Source organism: Notolepis coatsorum (genome assembly GCF_963971535.1).
Source record: "Notolepis coatsorum genome assembly, chromosome: 1".
NCBI lineage: Eukaryota > Metazoa > Chordata > Actinopteri > Aulopiformes > Paralepididae > Notolepis > Notolepis coatsorum.
This window is the reverse complement of record NC_140165.1, coordinates 582,508-603,057: the sequence shown is the minus strand read 5'-3', so window position 1 is coordinate 603,057 and position 20,550 is coordinate 582,508. Positions and strand designations below refer to the sequence as shown.

The following is a 20,550-nucleotide window of genomic DNA, read 5'->3' as shown; positions in this document are numbered from 1 at the left end:
AATTTTTTACCCATAGGTGCTGGTGAGTGTACATCTCATGCAGCTGATATGGCTGGTAGGGTGCTAACCCACCAAATGGTTGCTGTCAGGAAATCCCTTCCGAATGAAATAGATTACAAATTCACTTTACTTTACTCTGGGTTTAGAGCAAGGACGGACATCTTTATATATTATACTTAGAATACTACAAAAGTTTTGTATATATTCTATGTCATGTTTCTTCCTAAATGACAATAACACTTTATATTATTCCTCTTGACAGATGAGCTGTATGTCAAGTGCAGTTTGCACTTGCTTGAGTCACTTGTGTCAGGGCCCCAGAGGGTAAGGATACTATTGATTCTCCTTCCGGGCTTTGAATTCCTCCCTTGTTGTCCTCACCTCTGCTTGCTGTTCTGGGGTTAGTGCGGCCCACTCGTCTGCAGGTAGGTATTGGTACTTCTTTTTCCCTGTTCTGTCCTTGGTTGTTTTCGGGGGGAACTCCTGGGAGGCCCCCCTTTTGTCAGATAGCATTTTAACTTGGTCATACAGCATACATTCGATACGTAGCTGGTCTTGTGACCATGCTGCGCATCGGGCTGCCAGTGGGTTACCCCCTGGGACTCCTCTGAGTAGCTTTTCAAGCAGTGAGCATGATCCTTGCATAGGTGTTCCATTCATGACTGATTCTGCTGCATCATTGAGAGACATGCTCCCGCCTCGCACCTGTGCGATTAGTTTCTCCACCATCTTATACCCTGGATCTTGACCGGGGGTCCTTACTTCTCTTTCCATCAGTTGGTCCATTGAGGCCCTTTCGGGGATCTCTAGTCCTTTGAGATGTCTCAACATGCGAGCTAGCGTCTCGTGTGCTTGTATCTCCTGAGCGAGCATCTGCTGCGCCAGCTTCTCATGAGCTAGCATCTGCTGCGCCAGTTTCTTCTGAGCTACCCGTGCCAGCTTCTCCTGAGCTAGCATCTGCCGCGCCAGCCTCTCCTGAGCTACCCGTGCCAGCTTCTCCTGGGCTAGCATCTCCTGGGCTGGCTTCTCTTGTGCTAGCTCCTCCTGAGCTAGCTTCTGGCGTGCCAGCTCCTCCTGAGCTAGCATCTCTCGTGCTAGCTCCTCCTGAGCTAGCTTCTGGCGTGCCAGCTCCTCCTGAGCTAGCATCTCTCGTGCTAGCTCCTCCTGAGCTAGCTTCTCTCGTGCTAGCTCCTCTTGAGCTAGCTTCTCTCGTGCTAGCTCCTCCTGAGCTAGCTTCTCTCGTGCTAGCTCCTCCTGAGCTAGCTTCTCTCGTGCTGGCTCCTCTTGAGCTAGCTTCTCTCGTGCTAGCTCCTCCTGAGCTAGCTTCTCTCGTGCTAGCTCCTCTTGAGCTAGCTTCTCTCGTGCTAGCTCCTCTTGAGCTAGCTTCTCTCGTGCTAGCTCCTCTTGAGCTAGCTTCTCTCGTGCTAGCTCCTCTTGAGCTAGCTTCTCTCGTGCTAGCTCCTCCTGAGCTAGCTTCTCTCGTGCTAGCTCCTCCTGAGCTAGCTTCTCTCGTGCTGGCTCCTCTTGAGCTAGCTTCTCTCGTGCTAGCTCCTCCTGAGCTAGCTTCTCTCGTGCTAGCTCCTCTTGAGCTAGCTTCTCTCGTGCTAGCTCCTCCTGAGCTAGCTTCTCTCGTGCTGGCTCCTCTTGAGCTAGCTTCTCTCGTGCTAGCTCCTCCTGAGCTAGCTTCTCTCGTGCTAGCTCCTCTTGAGCTAGCTTCTCTCGTGCTAGCTCCTCCTGAGCTAGCTTCTCTCGTGCTAGCTCCTCCTGAGCTAGCTTCTCTCGTGCTGGCTCCTCTTGAGCTAGCTTCTCTCGTGCTAGCTCCTCCTGAGCTAGCTTCTCTCGTGCTAGCTCCTCTTGAGCTAGCTTCTCTCGTGCTAGCTCCTCCTGAGCTAGCTTCTCTCGTGCTAGCTCCTCTTGAGCTAGCTTCTCTCGTGCTAGCTCCTCTTGAGCTAGCTTCTCTCGTGCTAGCTCCTCTTGAGCTAGCTTCTCTCGTGCTAGCTCCTCTTGAGCTAGCTTCTCTCGTGCTAGCTCCTCCTGAGCTAGCTTCTCTCGTGCTAGCTCCTCCTGAGCTAGCTTCTCTCGTGCTGGCTCCTCTTGAGCTAGCTTCTCTCGTGCTAGCTCCTCCTGAGCTAGCTTCTCTCGTGCTAGCTCCTCTTGAGCTAGCTTCTCTCGTGCTAGCTCCTCCTGAGCTAGCTTCTCTCGTGCTAGCTCCTCCTGAGCTAGCTTCTCTCGTGCTGGCTCCTCTTGAGCTAGCTTCTCTCGTGCTAGCTCCTCCTGAGCTAGCTTCTCTCGTGCTAGCTCCTCTTGAGCTAGCTTCTCTCGTGCTAGCTCCTCTTGAGCTAGCTTCTCTCGTGCTAGCTCCTCCTGAGCTAGCTTCTGGGTGTTAGCACTGGCTTGTTAGCCGATGTAGTGCTAGTTAGCTTCCGTCTGGCTACGGCCAGCTCCTGGGTCTTCCGTCTAGCCAGCTCATGGGTCGCACCGTCTGGCTAGCTCATGGGTCTTCCGTCTGGCTAGGGCCAGCTCATGGGTGTTAGCACTGGCTTGTTAGCCGATGTAGTGCTAGTTAGCTTCGCCTTTCTGTGAACGGTCGTTTTGACTTCGCTTCACATCCAGTCTCCCATACTCACATACGGTATCTTTGGGCTAGGTAGCCATCCAGCTCGCCTTTCTGTGAACGGTCGTTTTGACTGCGCTTCACATCCAGTCTCCCATACTCACATACGGTATCTTTGGGCTAGGTAGCCATCCAGCTCGCCTTTCTGTGAACGGTCGTTTGACTGCGCTTCTGTCTCTCTAAACTGCCAGACATTTTAGAGAGAGGGTTTTCTTTACCCCCTTTTTTTTTTTTTCTTTAATCCAATTTTGCGGGCTCAACCGCTCCACCAGCAATGCCCCCACTATGCAGATGCCTTTAATTTGCCACTGCTCTCCATCGAGGGCCCTACAGATCAATATCCTTTGACTGGTGTATTCTAAAACTCGGTTCTCCGTTTTTATTTTTTTTTCAATATTTCTAGTTTATTTTATTTTGGCTGTTATCTTACCGATCTCAGCCCTAACCCAGGGACGCCATGTTGAAAGCTACAGGTCGCCTCTTATACATCTCAATCACCTACTCGAGATATAAACCTGCGGCCGCTCGATATCCCCCGGCGAGGTGCTAAACTCGCCAAGTTCTCGAGTCAATTTACTATTTCTGTCTAGATTACTTCAAGTCACTGGTCTTGTGATATCCAGTTGATATGAACTGTAATCATGAAGAGTTGTTAATCTCTTCTTGTTTGAAATAAACCGAATATTTTGTTTAGGAGAACTATTATATCATGTAATAAAAATAATATTATTATTATCATTTTACGAAAGGGCTTGTAATACTGCTCATTTGAAAGCTTGGTTGTATTACTACTTTTTTAATAAGTATTACCACTGTACTAACACGTAATCATTGTTTGCACTCCCCGGCTTTCTTTGTCCTCCTCCTCCTCCTCCTTCAACGGAACCGACCGTCTGACCCTGCAGTGATTCAGACGGTCGAGGTCCCACACAAGACAGAGTCAGTCTGGACACAGAGACACCGGAACCCGCAAACAACACTCATCTACATGCTTAGTATTTTCTTATCAGTACATAGCATATACATATATAAATATATATATTTTAGCTGAAAAGCATTAACCAGTCAATTGATTCAATCTGTATTTCAGGACATAGTCACCTCAGAGGAAATCAAGGCGCGGCTGGCATTTGCTGGCAGGGATCAGTCCAAGAACTCAATGGATTATAAAAAGTCATCTTTATTTCAATGAAGTTACAGAAAAAGACTAAATAAAAAATATCCATTACAGTTTAAAAGATTATATAAAAACAAAACATGTCATCTGCATCTTGGTCTTCCAAGTCACACACTGGTAAAAACTTCAAAATCTCTCAAAGAAGTCTGTAGGCACCATTCTTCTTCTCTCTCCTTCTCCGTGTAAAAAATTCCCCTGTGCTCTCGCCAGTTGGCCCTTATAAAGGGCCCCAGGGTCTCTTCTGCTTATTGGTCCAAATACAGCGCTGTCACCGTGATGTCATTTCACCAGCCAGTCAATGCACAATACGTAGGGTTCTAGCTCTCCTCCCATTTTAGTCATTACCTCTACTGGGAAAACCCCATTTACCTCAGAACATGAATGCCTCTTTGTTGGAGAAGTAACAGATTACCTTGTGTTGGAAAATACCCATCCGTTACTTAGCAGAGACCAGAGGCCCCAAGGTTGTCCTGTCACATTCCTCAGTGGCCAAACAGTATTGAAGCGAAAGCAACTCACATCTCCAGCATGAGTACATAGTACATAGCCCAACACATACTACAGATATATACAGATACACATACATGTATAATACAGTACATATATATATAGCATACAGTGTACACACATATATGCACATACTTGTACCTATCCTTGTCTACTCCACGCAGGGTGTGACAACCTGCTGTGGAAAGCACCCTGCTCAGAGATGGCATTCCGAAGGGGCCCCCTTCGTTCTCACTCGCCCCAACTCAAGGGGATGCAGACGAGGGAGACTGCTGGCTATATAGTACATAGCCCAACACATACTACAGATATATACAGATACACATACATGTATAATACAGCACATATATATATAGTATACAGCGTACACATATATATGCACATACTGGTTTTATTCTATGCAGACAGGACAGGGTTAAACTGTGCCGACTTGCTCTCAGCTCAGGCCTAGATACTTGTTCAAAGCGTATATGCATATATATACGTATACACATATATATGTATATATATATATATATGAATACATATCACATCTAGACACCTACAGTAACATATGCCTAGATTTAAAACAGATATATACAATAAACCTATTAAATCATACAAGGGACAGAGAGAACAGGATGTCATTTATACAAAGTGTCACTTAGTTGGCTGTGACACTTTACACCCCCTCTGTCATCCTGGTCGGTCATTTTCCATTGTCTTAATAGCGTCTGTACTGGGGGACGAGATGGCGATTGTGGGGTCACGTGGCTGTGACTCTCCACAGGGGGACATATCCATACAGTATAGTGGTGGGGGGGACATATCCATACAGTATAGTGGTGGGGGGGACATATCCATACAGTATAGTGGTGGGGGGGACATATCCATACAGTATAGTGGTGGGGGGGGGACATATCCATACAGTATAGTGGTGGGGGGGGGACATATCCATACAGTATAGTGGTGGGGGGGGACATATCCATACAGTATAGTGGTGGGGGGGACATATCCATACAGTATAGTGGTGGGGGGGGGACATATCCATACAGTATAGTGGTGGGGTGGACATATCCATACAGTATAGTGGTGGGGGGGGGGACATATCCATACAGTATAGTGGTGGGGGGGGACATATTCATACAGTATAGTGGTGGGGGGGACATATCCATACAGTATAGTGGTGGGGGGGGGACATATCCATACAGTATAGTGGTGGGGGGGACATATCCATACAGTATAGTGGTGGGGGGGACATATCCATACAGTATAGTGGTGGGGGGGACATATCCATACAGTATAGTGTTGGGGGGGGACATATCCATACAGTATAGTGGTGGGAGGGGGACATATCCATACAGTATAGTGGTGGGGGGGACATATCCATACAGTATAGTGGTGGGGGGGACATATCCATACAGTATAGTGGTGGGGGGGACATATCCATACAGTATAGTGTTGGGGGGGGGACATATCCATACAGTATAGTGTTGGGGGGGGACATATCCATACAGTATAGTGTTGGGGGGGGACATATCCATACAGTATAGTGTTGGGGGGGGGACATATCCATACAGTATAGTGTTGGGGGGGACATATCCATACAGTATAGTGGTGGGGGGGACATATCCATACAGTATAGTGGTGGGGGGGGACATATCCATACAGTATAGTGGTGGGGGGGGGACATATCCATACAGTATAGTGGTGGGGGGGACATATCCATACAGTATAGTGGTGGGGGGGGACATATCCATACAGTATAGTGGTGGGGGGGACATATCCATACAGTATAGTGGTGGGGGGGACATATCCATACAGTATAGTGGTGGGGGGGACATATCCATACAGGGTGGGGGGGGGACATATCCATACAGTATAGTGGTGGGGGGGACATATCCATACAGTATAGTGGTGGGGGGGACATATCCATACAGTATAGTGGTGGGGGGGGGACATATCCATACAGTATAGTGGTGGGGGGGACATATCCATACAGTATAGTGGTGGGGGGGACATATCCATACAGTATAGTGTTGGGGGGGGACATATCCATACAGTATAGTGGTGGGGGGGACATATCCATACAGTATAGTGGTGGGGGGGGGACATATCCATACAGTATAGTGGTGGGGGGGACATATCCATACAGTATAGTGGTGGGGGGGGGACATATCCATACAGTATAGTGGTGGGGGGGACATATCCATACAGTATAGTGGTGGGGGGGACATATCCATACAGTATAGTGTTGGGGGGGGACATATCCATACAGTATAGTGTTGGGGGGGACATATCCATACAGTATAGTGGTGGGGGGGACATATCCATACAGTATAGTGGTGGGGGGGACATATCCATACAGTATAGTGGTGGGGGGGGACATATCCATACAGTATAGTGGTGGGGGGGGGACATATCCATACAGTATAGTGGTGGGGGGGACATATCCATACAGTATAGTGGTGGGGGGGGACATATCCATACAGTATAGTGGTGGGGGGGACATATCCATACAGTATAGTGGTGGGGGGGACATATCCATACAGTATAGTGGTGGGGGGGGACATATCCATACAGTATAGTGGTGGGGGGGGACATATCCATACAGTATAGTGGTGGGGGGGACATATCCATACAGTATAGTGGTGGGGGGGACATATCCATACAGTATAGTGTTGGGGGGGGGACATATCCATACAGTATAGTGGTGGGGGGGACATATCCATACAGTATAGTGGTGGGGGGGACATATCCATACAGTATAGTGGTGGGGGGGACATATCCATACAGTATAGTGGTGGGGGGGACATATCCATACAGTATAGTGGTGGGGGGGACATATCCATACAGGGTGGGGGGGACATATCCATACAGTATAGTGGTGGGGGGGGGACATATCCATACAGTATAGTGTTGGGGGGGACATATCCATACAGTATAGTGGTGGGGGGGACATATCCATACAGTATAGTGGTGGGGGGGGGGACATATCCATACAGTATAGTGTTGGGGGGGACATATCCATACAGTATAGTGGTGGGGGGGACATATCCATACAGTATAGTGGTGGGGGGGACATATCCATACAGTATAGTGTTGCCCGGGTGGCGAACCACGTAATGCGCTGCGTCGCAACACGGCCGCGCCGCGCCGAATGTCTTCCCCCGACTATCTCCCATTCTTCCCCTCTCTCTCTCTCTACCGGACTGCCCGGTAGTAAAAACTAGGGATGTCCAATATTGGCATTAAAATGTGATATAGGAAATATCGGTATCTGTTTAAATGTTTATTTATTTTTTTTACATTTCTATAACCTTTATTTACCCAGGCAGGCAAGTAAGAACTAATTCTGATTTTATTTATTGTCAAAAGTATGCATAATGTTGTGTTAATTCCACGACAAGAGATATGTAATGTTAATTACCTGAAATTATTAAGTTTTTTGGGGGGGGGGGACCCTGCATATATCGGTATCGGTTGATATCGGTATCGGAAATTAAGAGTTGGACAATATCGGTATATCGGTATCGGTAAAAAAGCCAATATCGAGCATCCCTAGTAAAAACCAATAAAAATCTACCAAAAACATAATAAAAAAAGAAAAAAGTATTGCGATACTTTGCGTGGCGATACATTTTATTATGCAAAAAAAATATATATTTTTGGATAAGGAAGTTGCATTGTTCATTTCAATACCTGTAATAGTACAGTAGTCCACACACACGCACACATGTGCATTCAGTTAAGTTGGAATATGACTGTAATACAAACAGTTCAGTTTGTCAGGTACATGCAACACAGATTACAGTGTTGACATCTGTCTGCTTGAGAAAATACCATGTTCTGCAATAAAAATGATTGAAGTGAGATGAACAGACTGAAAACTTAATTTTATTAGATAAAACATGTTGACAAAGTTTTACTTTGCAGTTGAAAAAAGGTAAAAAAAGGTTGCAATATATCGCAATATTAATATCGCAATACTCAGCATATCGCAATATATTTTTAATCGCAATACCATCGTATTGTGACTTAAGTATCGTGATAGTATCGTATCGTGAGGCCTCTGGTGATTCCCACCCCTAGAACGCACGCTCTTACACATGGAGGCGCACCCCCCCCCCATCTTTTAAAGGAACATGCGCTATTATTGGACATATTTCACTTTTGGTTTAACCCCTTGAACCTGACGGGGTCCGGACATCATGCCATAAATCCTTCTCTACAGACTGTATGAATTAATGTTGCGTTTTGTAATTTTTTATAAAAAATGTTGCCAAGAGTAAAGACCCTAACCCTGTCAAAACAGCAGTCATAGTGTATATTTTCAGCAATACGTTTGTTGATACTACCTGATACCTGGTGATACTAAATCCAGATTGAACTCTGTCATTGGAAAGAGGAGATTTGTTACTGTCTGTTATGTCCTCCCAAACATGTAGACTTTTATGAGTTATGCCCTCCCAAACATGTACACTTTTATGGGTTATGCCCTCCCAAACATGTACACTTTTATGAGTTATGCCCTCCCAAACATGTACACTTTTATGAGTTATGCCCTCCCAAACATTTACACTTTTATGTAGGGCTGTCAAAATTAATGCTTTAACTTTGGAGATTAATTAAAATTATTTAAAGCATTCAAATAAATTAATCTAGATTAATCTATGGAGTGAAACATCTTCAATTTTAGCGCCGCGGATATAAGAAAGAGGTCTAGCTGAGTCAATGTTGATGGTTTTGTTGAACATTTGTATTTCACAGGAGAGAAACTGTATTCAAAGAAAGATTTTACATTAATTCCATGATTTTACTCAAGTAAATATCTGTTACAAGCCTCGGTCTTAAGTAGAAAAATGCAATTTTTAATCTAGATTAATTACAGAAAATTGTGAGATTAATTAGTTAATTTTTTTTACTCTATTGACAGCACTACTTTTATGAGTTATAAGTTATGCCCTCCCAAACATTTACACTTTTATGAGTTATGCCCTCCCAAACATTTACACTTTTATGAGTTATAAGTTATGACCCAAACATTTACACTTTTATGAGTTATAAGTTATGCCCTCCCAAACATTTACACTTTTATGAGTTATAAGTTATGCCCTCCCAAACATTTACACTTTTATGAGTTATGCCCTCCCAAACATTTACACTTTTATAAGTTATGCCCTCCCAAACATTTACACTTTCATGAGTTATAAGTTATGCCCTCCCAAACATTTACACTTTTATGAGTTATGCCCTCCCAAACATGTACACTTTTATGAGTTATGCCCTCCCAAACATTTACACTTTTATGAGTTATGCCCTCCCAAACATGTACACTTTTATGAGTTATGAGTTATGCCCTCCCAAACATGTACACTTTTATGAGTTATGGCCTCCCAAACATGTACACTTTTATGAGTTATGCCCTCCCAAACATGTACACTTTTATGAGTTATGCCCTCCCAAACATGTACACTTTTATGAGTTATGCCCTCCCAAACATTTACACTTTTATGAGTTATGCCCTCCCAAACATGTACACTTTTATGAGTTATGAGTTATGCCCTCCCAAACATGTACACTTTTATGAGTTATGCCCTCCCAAACATGTACACTTTTATGAGTTATGCCCTCCCAAACATGTACACTTTTATGAGTTATGCCCTCCCAAACATGTAGACTTTTATGAGTTATGCCCTCCCAAACATGTAGACTTTTATGAGTTATGCCCTCCCAAACATGTAGACTTTTATGGGTTATGCCCTCCCAAACATGTACACTTTTATGAGTTATGCCCTCCCAAACATGTACACTTTTATGAGTTATGCCCTCCCAAACATTTACACTTTTATGTAGGGCTGTCAAAATTAATGCTTTAACTTTGGAGATTAATTAAAATTATTTAAAGCATTCAAATAAATTAATCTAGATTAATCTATGGAGTGAAACATCTTCAATTTTAGCGCCGCGGATATAAGAAAGAGGTCTAGCTGAGTCAATGTTGATGGTTTTGTTGAACATTTGTATTTCACAGGAGAGAAACTGTATTCAAAGAAAGATTTTACATTAATTCCATGATTTTACTCAAGTAAATATCTGTTACAAGCCTCGGTCTTAAGTAGAAAAATGCAATTTTTAATCTAGATTAATTACAGAAAATTGTGAGATTAATTAGTTAATTTTTTTTACTCTATTGACAGCACTACTTTTATGAGTTATAAGTTATGCCCTCCCAAACATTTACACTTTTATGAGTTATGCCCTCCCAAACATTTACACTTTTATGAGTTATAAGTTATGACCCAAACATTTACACTTTTATGAGTTATAAGTTATGCCCTCCCAAACATTTACACTTTTATGAGTTATAAGTTATGCCCTCCCAAACATTTACACTTTTATGAGTTATGCCCTCCCAAACATTTACACTTTTATAAGTTATGCCCTCCCAAACATTTACACTTTTATGAGTTATAAGTTATGCCCTCCCAAACATTTACACTTTTATGAGTTATGCCCTCCCAAACATGTACACTTTTATGAGTTATGCCCTCCCAAACATTTACACTTTTATGAGTTATGCCCTCCCAAACATGTACACTTTTATGAGTTATGAGTTATGCCCTCCCAAACATGTACACTTTTATGAGTTATGCCCTCCCAAACATGTACACTTTTATGAGTTATGCCCTCCCAAACATGTACACTTTTATGAGTTATGCCCTCCCAAACATGTACACTTTTATGAGTTATGCCCTCCCAAACATGTACACTTTTATGAGTTATGCCCTCCCAAACATGTACACTTTTATGAGTTATGCCCTCCCAAACATGTACACTTTTATGAGTTATGCCCTCCCAAACATGTACACTTTTATGAGTTATGCCCTCCCAAACATGTACACTTTTATGAGTTATGCCCTCCCAAACATGTACACTTTTATGAGTTATGCCCTCCCAAACATGTACACTTTTATGAGTTATAAGTTATGCCCTCCCAAACATTTACACTTTTATGAGTTATGCCCTCCCAAACATGTACACTTTTATGAGTTATAAGTTATGCCCTCCCAAACATTTACACTTTTATGTAATGCTGTAGCGCCACCGTCAGGCGAAAATAACAATACCACTCACTTACTGGGAACCACTACTTAACCACAAATCAAATCAATGTTGTCGTTGGAGAGTGAATAGGAGAGCGAGAGAGTAGGAGAGAGAGATGATAGAAAAGAGAGGAGATGGAGAATACAGAAGAGAGAATAGAAGAGAGAAGTGAGAAAGAGAAAATAGAAAAGTTAGGAGAGAGAGAGGACAGAAGAGGAAAGATGGAGAGAGAAGAAAAATAGGAAGACTGTATCTTTAGTGTTTGTTTGTCACTTGACATGGGGTGTGTGTGTGTGTGTGTGTGTGTGTGTGTGTGTGTGTGCGTTGCTCACAGGTGGCGACAAGCACCGTCTGCTGAGTCAGGTGGTTCGCCCCCAGGAGCCACTGCTGCGTTCTCCTCCTACAGAGGTCAGGGGTCAGCAGCCCGAGGACAAGCCCAGCCGCTGGAAGGAGGAGGAGCGCCGAGGAGGAGGAGGGGACAAGAGGGAGGGCCGCGGCCGCCACGAGGAGCCGGAGCCGCGCGCCGAGCGGGTCAGAGGAGGAGGAGACAGGCGGGCGGGGGCGGAGCAGCACCCGGCAGAGGCCCCTCCCCCCGACTCGCGCGGCGCCGGCGGCAGAGCGAGGGACCAGCGAGAGACCAGCCCTCCGCCTGCTCTCCCTCCTCCTCCTCCTCCTCCCCCCGCCCTGGCTGTGGTCCCTGAGGCCCAGGCCCCCGCCCCCGAGGAGGGGGCCAAGAAGAAGAACAAGTCCCAGAGGAAGGGTCTGAAGAAGGGCCGCAAGGAGGAGGAGGTCGCGGGCGCAGGAGGGGGAGGGGGCGTCCCCGCAGTCGCAGCAGCAGCGGGGGGGGAGCGTTTCAACCCCGAGCCCCCCGCCGCCGTCGTCCCCCCCCTCGACGCCCCCCCGCCGCCGCTGCTGGCGGCCCCCCCCCCCCTCCTCCACTCGCCCCGGAAGGGAGCCAAGAAGAAGGCGGCGGCGCTGGAGCGCAAGAGGAAGAGGTCGCGGGGCGGCGAGTCGGAGGCGTCGGAGGAGGAGGCGTCGGCGGCCCAGCAGCCGCCCCCCGGGAAGAGGAAGAGAGGCCCGCGCACCCCGCCGCCCTCCTCCTCCGTGACCAAGCCCGACCAGCGGCCGCCGCCCGCCAGCCGCGTGGCAGAGCCCGCCGCGCCACCACCGCCGGCGGCCCTCAAGACGGACCCCAACTTCAGCGACTGGTCGGACGAGGACGTGCTGGAGCGAGGGGCGGGGGGAGGAGGGGGGGGGGAGACGGTGTCTGTGGCACCCCCCCCCCCGCCGCCGCCGCTGCCGCCGGCCCCCCCCGCAGAGAGGACTCCTCTGGAGCTCCCCCGGAGGGGAGGGGGCCCCAGGGGGGGTAGAGAGAGGGGGAACGCCCCGCCCGCCATCGCCCCGCTGCTCCCCCACGAGCCCCCCATGCTGCTGCAGACCCTCCCCCTGCAGCCCCTCATGTCCCAGCCGCTGCTCCGCAAGCCCCCCGGGGAGCAGAACCAGAGCAACCGCAGCGGCGGGAGCAACAACCAGAGCAACCGCAACAACGCGGCCGCCGGCGCCGCCTCCTCCCGCCCCCCCCGCCTGCGCTCCCCCCCCTCCAACGACTCCGGCTCCGCCGCCGGCCACCGGGAGGACCCGCTGGGGCCCAGGGCGCGCCGGGGCGGGCGCCTGCAGGGGGGAGGGGGCGCCAACTCCCGCGACAGGGAAAGGGAGAGGCTGCCGCCGGGGGGGGGGATGGCGGAGGCGCCGGGCGGCGCGGAGAGGAAGTCACGCATCGACCAGCTGAGGAGAGGGGAGCCCAGTCGGAGCACCTCGTCGGGTACACACGCGCACACACACACACACACACACACACAGGGCACGAAATTAGAGCCTGCCACCCGCCAATGGCGGGCATATTTTAGGTTTGGCGAGTGACACTGAGAGGTCTGCCTGGCGTGTAGTTCATATCGATACTCTTATTTTGAAAATCCTGTGTGGGTCTCATTTCCGCCCCAAGCGCAGCTCCAGTCATAATATCGATGGCTCCGACAGTTAGCAACGTTCGGTTCATATGATACTCTTATTTTGAAAAAACCCGTGGCAACGAGTCACCCCAGTCCGTGCTTCTCCTCGTATCAACACAGAGGCAGTCTGCTCTAGTCTACTGCGGACCTCTGTGAGCTAACGTTACTGTTTAAACAATGACCCAGTCAACTATTCACTTTTAGTTTAATACATGACGAGGCATTGTCTAACGGTATCTAGCTGGCTAGCTACTGATAGCTGCTGATATCAACAAATGCTCCAGCAATAGTCGAGTGCATTATAATACCTCCGTTGTGGTCCGTTCGCTCGGTAGGCAACGTTAGCTCACGTTAGCTCTATATGTCCCAGTAAACCAAATAGTTCACTGAGGCGTTGTCTTAACGTTATCTAGCCGGCTAGCAGTAGCTACAGATAGCTCCTGATATCAATGTCTTATAAAACATTGATTCAATGCGTATTCGAGCTGCGGGCATGCTGAATGTGATTTGACCAATAGGGCCCAGCTGCAGCGCCGGAGAATCCTGGCTGCATCTGGAGGCTACTAAGTATTACACACAGACAGTGGAGCTGTTTGCAGATAGCGAGAAGTCACTTCAGAGAGAGAGAGAGAGAGAGTACAAATTTAACTCTGGCCTCTTTAAGTGTCTATTCTTCAACGTAATAGCTTATCTACTTGAAATGTACTGAAGAAAATGTATATATGTGACTCGCCGTGACCAAACCCGATTTGATCCGCAAAGGGGGAGGTGCTCTGAAATGAAGAAAATGTCTTGCTGTTTAGAAAATCCTAAAAATCGATATCTTGATTTTTTTTACATATTTGAATTGTCATTGATGTGTTCCCTTATTTGCCCTTAGTTGCAAACTTAAATACAACTTGTAAATGAGGTAATTATTGTTATAATAGTTCCACAAATTTTCTTCCAAGTGAGGAGAAAAAACTACACGCGCGGGCTGTGGGGCCTGTCCACAGGGGTTAAGTACTGTACTTAATAGGTGTTAACACACAGACGTCATTAGCTTTAGAATAACACACTATTAATACACTATCTTAATGTTATAAGTTCAGATGATTTATAAGCAACGTAACGCAGTGTCTAAAAAAAAGATTAAAAAAAAGAGGCCTTTACGGCCTTTATAAAACGTGTGTTTTAACTTAATTAAAAACCATTAAAACACAGTTCGAATTTTATGAGCGAACGAATTTCGGTAGGGTGCATTTTTTCCAACCTAATGGCTAAAAGTAAATTAATTTAATACGGAAACGGAGTGATAAAAAATGGCTTTTTCATCGGCTTTTTCATTATTGTGGGGGCCCTGATGTAAACTGCTCTGCGGCGCGATGAGGGCGCGTTAACCCTTTCACTGCCACACTACAGAAGCTTAGTAATGCTTCGCCTCAACTCCGTTTCTGGTAGAACTAGTGAGCGAATCTTTAATATTTTTTTTTGATTCATATTCAGAGGTAATTCGTCGAGATATTTATAATTGGTATTTAGCCAAAATAAATATTAGAAATATGGTGAAAAAAACTATTTATCCGTTTTTTTATCCGTCACTACCACACTACAGAAGGTTAACCTTTCACTACCACACTACAGAAGGTTAACCTAGTTGTTGTGTCTTTCACTACCACACTACATGTATTTACATCTAAATGCTTATTGGTCAGGCGGTGACGTCATTAAGTTGATGCCATTGATCGGTGAGTATTAAACAGAGAGCAGGGCAGTGCATGTTTGCCAGTCACCATGGAACCCAGTCAGCAACCCACAGCGAGGGCACTTGCCGAGGCATTAAACCGGTTTGCTCACTTCGGAGCACACTGTGTTGAAGACGAACGCGCTTTAGGAACATTCATCACGGATTTCTTTCCGCAGAAGAAAAATCCAAAAAGAAACTCAGATTCTGGTTCAGAAGAAGAAGACAGTTGTGACGAGTTAGAGGCAGATGATGATGATGGTGACAACACTATTGAAGACGAGGCAGAGCCAGAAAATGATGGTGATGGTGGTGATGGTGACAAAACTAACGGATTTGAAGACGAGGCAGAGCCAGAATCTGATGATGGTGACAACACACCTAACGGATTTGGAGACAAGGTAGAACACGTAATGTGCGTTGTGGAAGTTGAATCTGACGAGAACCACGAACGCCAAATGGAAAGACTTTTGCGATTTACTTGTAAATGCGTCCAGGTTGATAAAGAAAATGACATTCTTAATCGGCGGTCATGTATCACAAAATTGGACCGTGATGAAGTTTACACAAGGCGTTTTGAGATAGCGGCTCTCGAAGAGGATCATAAAGACTTGATTATTATGGCGCAGCTCCAGGCTTTTGGTCGAAAGTCAGAATGGACTATCGGAAATAAATCGTTTTCCAAAAAAAGACAACGTGCTTACACAAACTATTTCTTCGGGGCGATACAAATCTGCCGTGAAGCTTTCCTCTTCATCCACGGGTAAGTTATTATTATTGTCTATTTAAAACTAATAGTACATCATGCCTATTTTTTTTAAATGATAATAAAATCTTGAAACTTGATTAGTCTTGTTTATTATCAGGGTCCCCCATTTTATTAAAACTAATTATAGTACATTATAGTAGAGTATAGTAGCATAGTATAGTATAAAGTACCGGTACTTGTAGACTGGGTGTGGTACAGACAGGTACCGGTACTTGTGATGATGATGATGATTGATGATGATGATCTAACTATCTCTCTCTGTCTCCACAATCATGTAGACTGGGTGTGGTACAGACAGGTACCGGTACTTGTGATGATGATGATTGATGATGATGATGATCTAACTTCTCTGTCTCTGTCTCCACAATCATGTAGACTGGGTGTGGTACAGACAGGTACCGGTACTTGTGATGATGATGATCTAACTATCTCTCTCTCTGTCTCCCCCCCCCCCCCCTCTTCTCTCCCAAGAATAGGTAAGGATCGCTTGATTGCAATAAGCAAACACATGTCAGAAAATGGCATGTGTCTTCGCACAAAAAAGCGATCACCACACAACAACAAGCATTGCATAAAATATGAAGATATCGAAAAAGTAGTTCAATTTGTGTTGAATTATGCAGAAGATCATGCTGTTCACCTCCCTGGACGCCAGGCACACCAAAAGAACTTTACCGGTCAGCTGTTACCATCTTGCGTCACGAAGGCATCTGTGTGGCGTTTATATACCAAGGCAATGCCAGTTGGTAGGTGTAAGCAAATCTTTGTCAAAGAAATAGGTCAAATAGGTCTTTGTCAAATAAAAACAAAGCTTGAAAATGAATGACATTGTGCTAACATGTGTTCTTATTAATCTTTCAGACCAGCGAGCAGTGGGCCTGTCCACATTTAAGTCCCTCTGGAGGCAATTACTGAGTCATATCAGAGCAATCAAACCAATGTCTGATCTTTGCTGGGTGTGTCAGAAGAACAATTATCTGGTTAGTGAACATCACAGTGTTATGAACTTTGAACTGCAACTTCTGTATGAAAAGTGTTATACAAATACAGTTTATTATTATTAATATTAATCATCATTTACTTAACTTTTTTTTTTCAGATTTTCAAAAGTGCCAATCTGCCAGAGGCTGAGAAGTCTGCAAAGCTGAAGCAGCAGGAACAACATCTGGCGCATGTAACCTCAGAGCGGGCTGCCTACAAGGGCATGCTTAAAGCCGCCAAGGAGATCGGTGATGGTCTTTCTCTGGGTGGTCATGTGCCACCGGCAAGCAAGCCCTTGACAATGCATTACAGTTTCGACTACGCTCAAAAGGTGACTACATACCAAGCCCTCTTTCACAACATCATGTTATAATTGTTATAACTACTGCATTGCTCCCTTTTTTTTCTTTCTAAAATCCTTATTCATTTATTGCAGGTGCACTACCCATCAGACCCCCTTCAACCAGGGCCCATGTACTTCTTGGCTCCACGCAAGTGCAGCATATTCGGTGTTTGCTGTGAGGCGATTCCACGGCAAGTCAACTATTTGGTGGATGAGGGGATGGAGTCCAGCAAAGGTAGCAACGCCGTCATAAGCTACCTGCACCACTTCTTCAAAGACCATGGTCTTGGGGAGACAGATGTTGACCTTCACTGTGACAACTGCAGTGGCCAAAACAAGAACAAGTACATGTTGTGGTACTTAGCGTGGCGAGCGCTACATGGTCTTCACCATCGTGTCAATCTCCACCTGCTGATTGTAGGCCACACAAAGTTTTCCCCGGACAGTTTCTTTGGGCTTCTCAAGCAGCGTTTCAGAAAGACCAAGGTGAACACTCTTGATGAGATTGCAGCAGTCGTAAGGGACAGCTCAGTGGCTGGAATCAACATACCACAGCTAGTGGGAAAGGAAGATGGCACTGTAATCGTGCAGTCCTACAACTGGCAGGAACATCTGGGGCCTTACTTCAAGCCACTGCCACAGATCAAGCAGTACCAGCACTTTAGGTGGGTGTGGTCACTGTGTGTTGTGTATTTACTGTAATTAATTATTCACACTTTAGTGCAAAGAATGTCATTGGTAAATGATACAAATGCATTGATATTGTTATGTGCCCTGTACTAACGTTTCACTTTATTATTGCAGCTTTGATTCCAAGGAACCTGGTGTGGTTGTGGCAAAGATGTCTATTGATGGCGCTGAAACCAGATTCCAGCTGCTCCGTGACGTCCGTGTCCTGCCGCCTATAGATGGACTTCCTGTGCTGCCACCACCGGGACTGGACTCTGCAAGACAACACTATCTGTTCCACAAGATCAGAGAGTTCTGTGATGAGGAAGCCCAGGACGTAACATGCCCGGCACCACCAGCCAAAATATCCAGCGGCGGTTCAAAAAGACCACGGTGATCATCTGGAGAGGCCATCAGAACATTGAACATTGACTTTAGCATGTCTATTTTTATCTCGTGTTATTTTAAATGCTAATAAAATCTTGAAACTTGATTTTGTCTCTTGTTTATTATCAGGGTCCCTTTCACTACCACACTACAGAAGGTTAACCCTTTCACTACCACACTACAGAAGGTTAACCTTTCACTACCACACTACAGAAGGTTAACCTTTCACTACCACACTACAGAAGGTTAACCCTTTCACTACCACACTACAGAAGGTTAACCTTTCACTACCAGACTACAGAAGGTTAACCTAGTTGTTGTGTCTTTCACTACCACACTACATGTATTTACATCTAAATGCTTCTGGAGAGGCCATCAGAACATTGAACATTGACTTTAGCATGTCTATTTTTATCTCGTGTTATTTTAAATGCTAATAAAATCTTGAAACTTGATTTTGTCTCTTGTTTATTATCAGGGTCCCTTTCACTACCACACTACAGAAGGTTAACCCTTTCACTACCACACTACAGAAGGTTAACCTTTCACTACCACACTACAGAAGGTTAACCTTTCACTACCACACTACAGAAGGTTAACCCTTTCACTACCACACTACAGAAGGTTAACCTTTCACTACCAGACTACAGAAGGTTAACCTAGTTGTTGTGTCTTTCACTACCACACTACATGTATTTACATCTAAATGCTTCTGGAGAGGCCATCAGAACATTGAACATTGACTTTAGCATGTCTATTTTTATCTCGTGTTATTTTAAATGCTAATAAAATCTTGAAACTTGATTAAGTTTCTTGTTTATTATCAGGGTCCCTTTCACTACCACTACCAGTCACCAGACTCATTTTAATAACAAAGAGCCTCAGACTGGAAAGCTGCCAGGTGTTAATTGCCCTAGAGAGAGGGGGGCCATGGATTACAATGACTTCTGGGTAGTGTTGTAGTTGTTTCACTATTGTCACTGAATAGCCTGCTCGTCTCTTGAAGGCTATTATCTCTGAATACGTTTTGTGATAATCACCATGAATCATAGGAAGTAGCTTGCAAAGTATCCCACCAAAATGTTCAAGTGATGGCTTATTTTGAAGGTATGAATCTGTACTTTCATAATATGTAAAAAAAAAAAAAATGAATATCCCTCAACATGACCCTGAAGTCCATACCTGGGCACATATGTGACACATGCATATTTTTTTTGGCCGGTAAGAAATATGCTTGGCGGGTAGAATTTTCCCATCTACCCGCCACTGGCCGGTGAGTCAAAGTTAATTTCGTGCCCTGCACGCACACACACACGCAGCACGCACACACACACACACACACACGTGCACACACGCACGCACACACGGAAATATCTCTCAGCTGAATGAATAGACTCATAAATAAATATATAAAAGAAAATAATAATTTATTATTATTAAAACATTTTCATTCGAAAGTTGATTTAGAATTCGAATGCCAACGTAACGAACGAAGGTCAGAGCGTTGGAACGTTTGGGCCCAGCCCTAACACACACACACACACAGCTGGGGAGAGGAGAGCCAGGTCGCAGCGCAGTTTGTTCAAGGTTCAAGTTTTAAGTTCAAGTTTCTTTATTAGTCGTCATACAAAAATACAATACTTTTACATGAAATGCTTTTTTCTGTTTTGCTCCCAGAGTGTGGAGATCATAGGACGCTTGGTTCATACACATACAGCTCATTATAGTAATATTCACAATTTATTACATTTTAGAAGATGGGTAACTAATAATGGCACAGAGCATAAAATCACCGACATGCGCTTTGTTGATGCAATGCAGGACAAGCCTTGAGACAACGTAGAGCTGGGCGATATGGCCAAAAACGTTATCGCGATAAAATTATAAAATTATTTTCATATAACTCGATATCGATAATTATCGTCGATATAATGTCTGTCAAGTTTAATTAACTTCTTATGCCCGGCGCAGATGGACGGGCTATTAATAGACTTGTTTTGCTGCTGCGAATGTCTCGAGTTGATGTCGTCATCAGTCCGCGCACGTTAGCAGTTAGCTAGAGCAAGCGGTGTATCCCATGACAATGTACTAAATATGACCCTAAAATACTCCGTTTCGCCCCAATATATTGCAACGACGTCCACCATATACCCCACACTACTATAACCGTGGCCTCAGAATTCACGCCACACACCCACTCGGCACGTAAACTATAAAATAGCGCAGTGCAAGCTAATTATCTAACTAAAGTGTTAACACGATTTATCATGTTCTGAATCTCCTGC

At 45.3% G+C, this 20,550-nt stretch overlaps 1 protein-coding gene and 1 long non-coding RNA gene across 2 annotated transcripts in view; both read left to right on the top strand.

Moving 5' to 3' along the window:
* zc3h13 (zinc finger CCCH-type containing 13) overlaps positions 1–20,550 on the top strand; it is a 119,752-nt gene that overhangs the window by 58,253 nt on the left and 40,949 nt on the right. Inside the window, 1 exon segment of the mRNA XM_084328052.1 lies at positions 11,719–13,206. Within this exon segment, the coding sequence (XP_084184178.1) occupies positions 11,719–13,206 (1,488 nt within the window).
* LOC311240033 lies at positions 16,513–17,534 on the top strand. The gene is made up of 4 exons (XR_014620461.1): positions 16,513–16,631; positions 16,747–16,865; positions 16,985–17,197; positions 17,303–17,534. It is a non-coding gene; the product is annotated as an uncharacterized lncRNA (long non-coding RNA).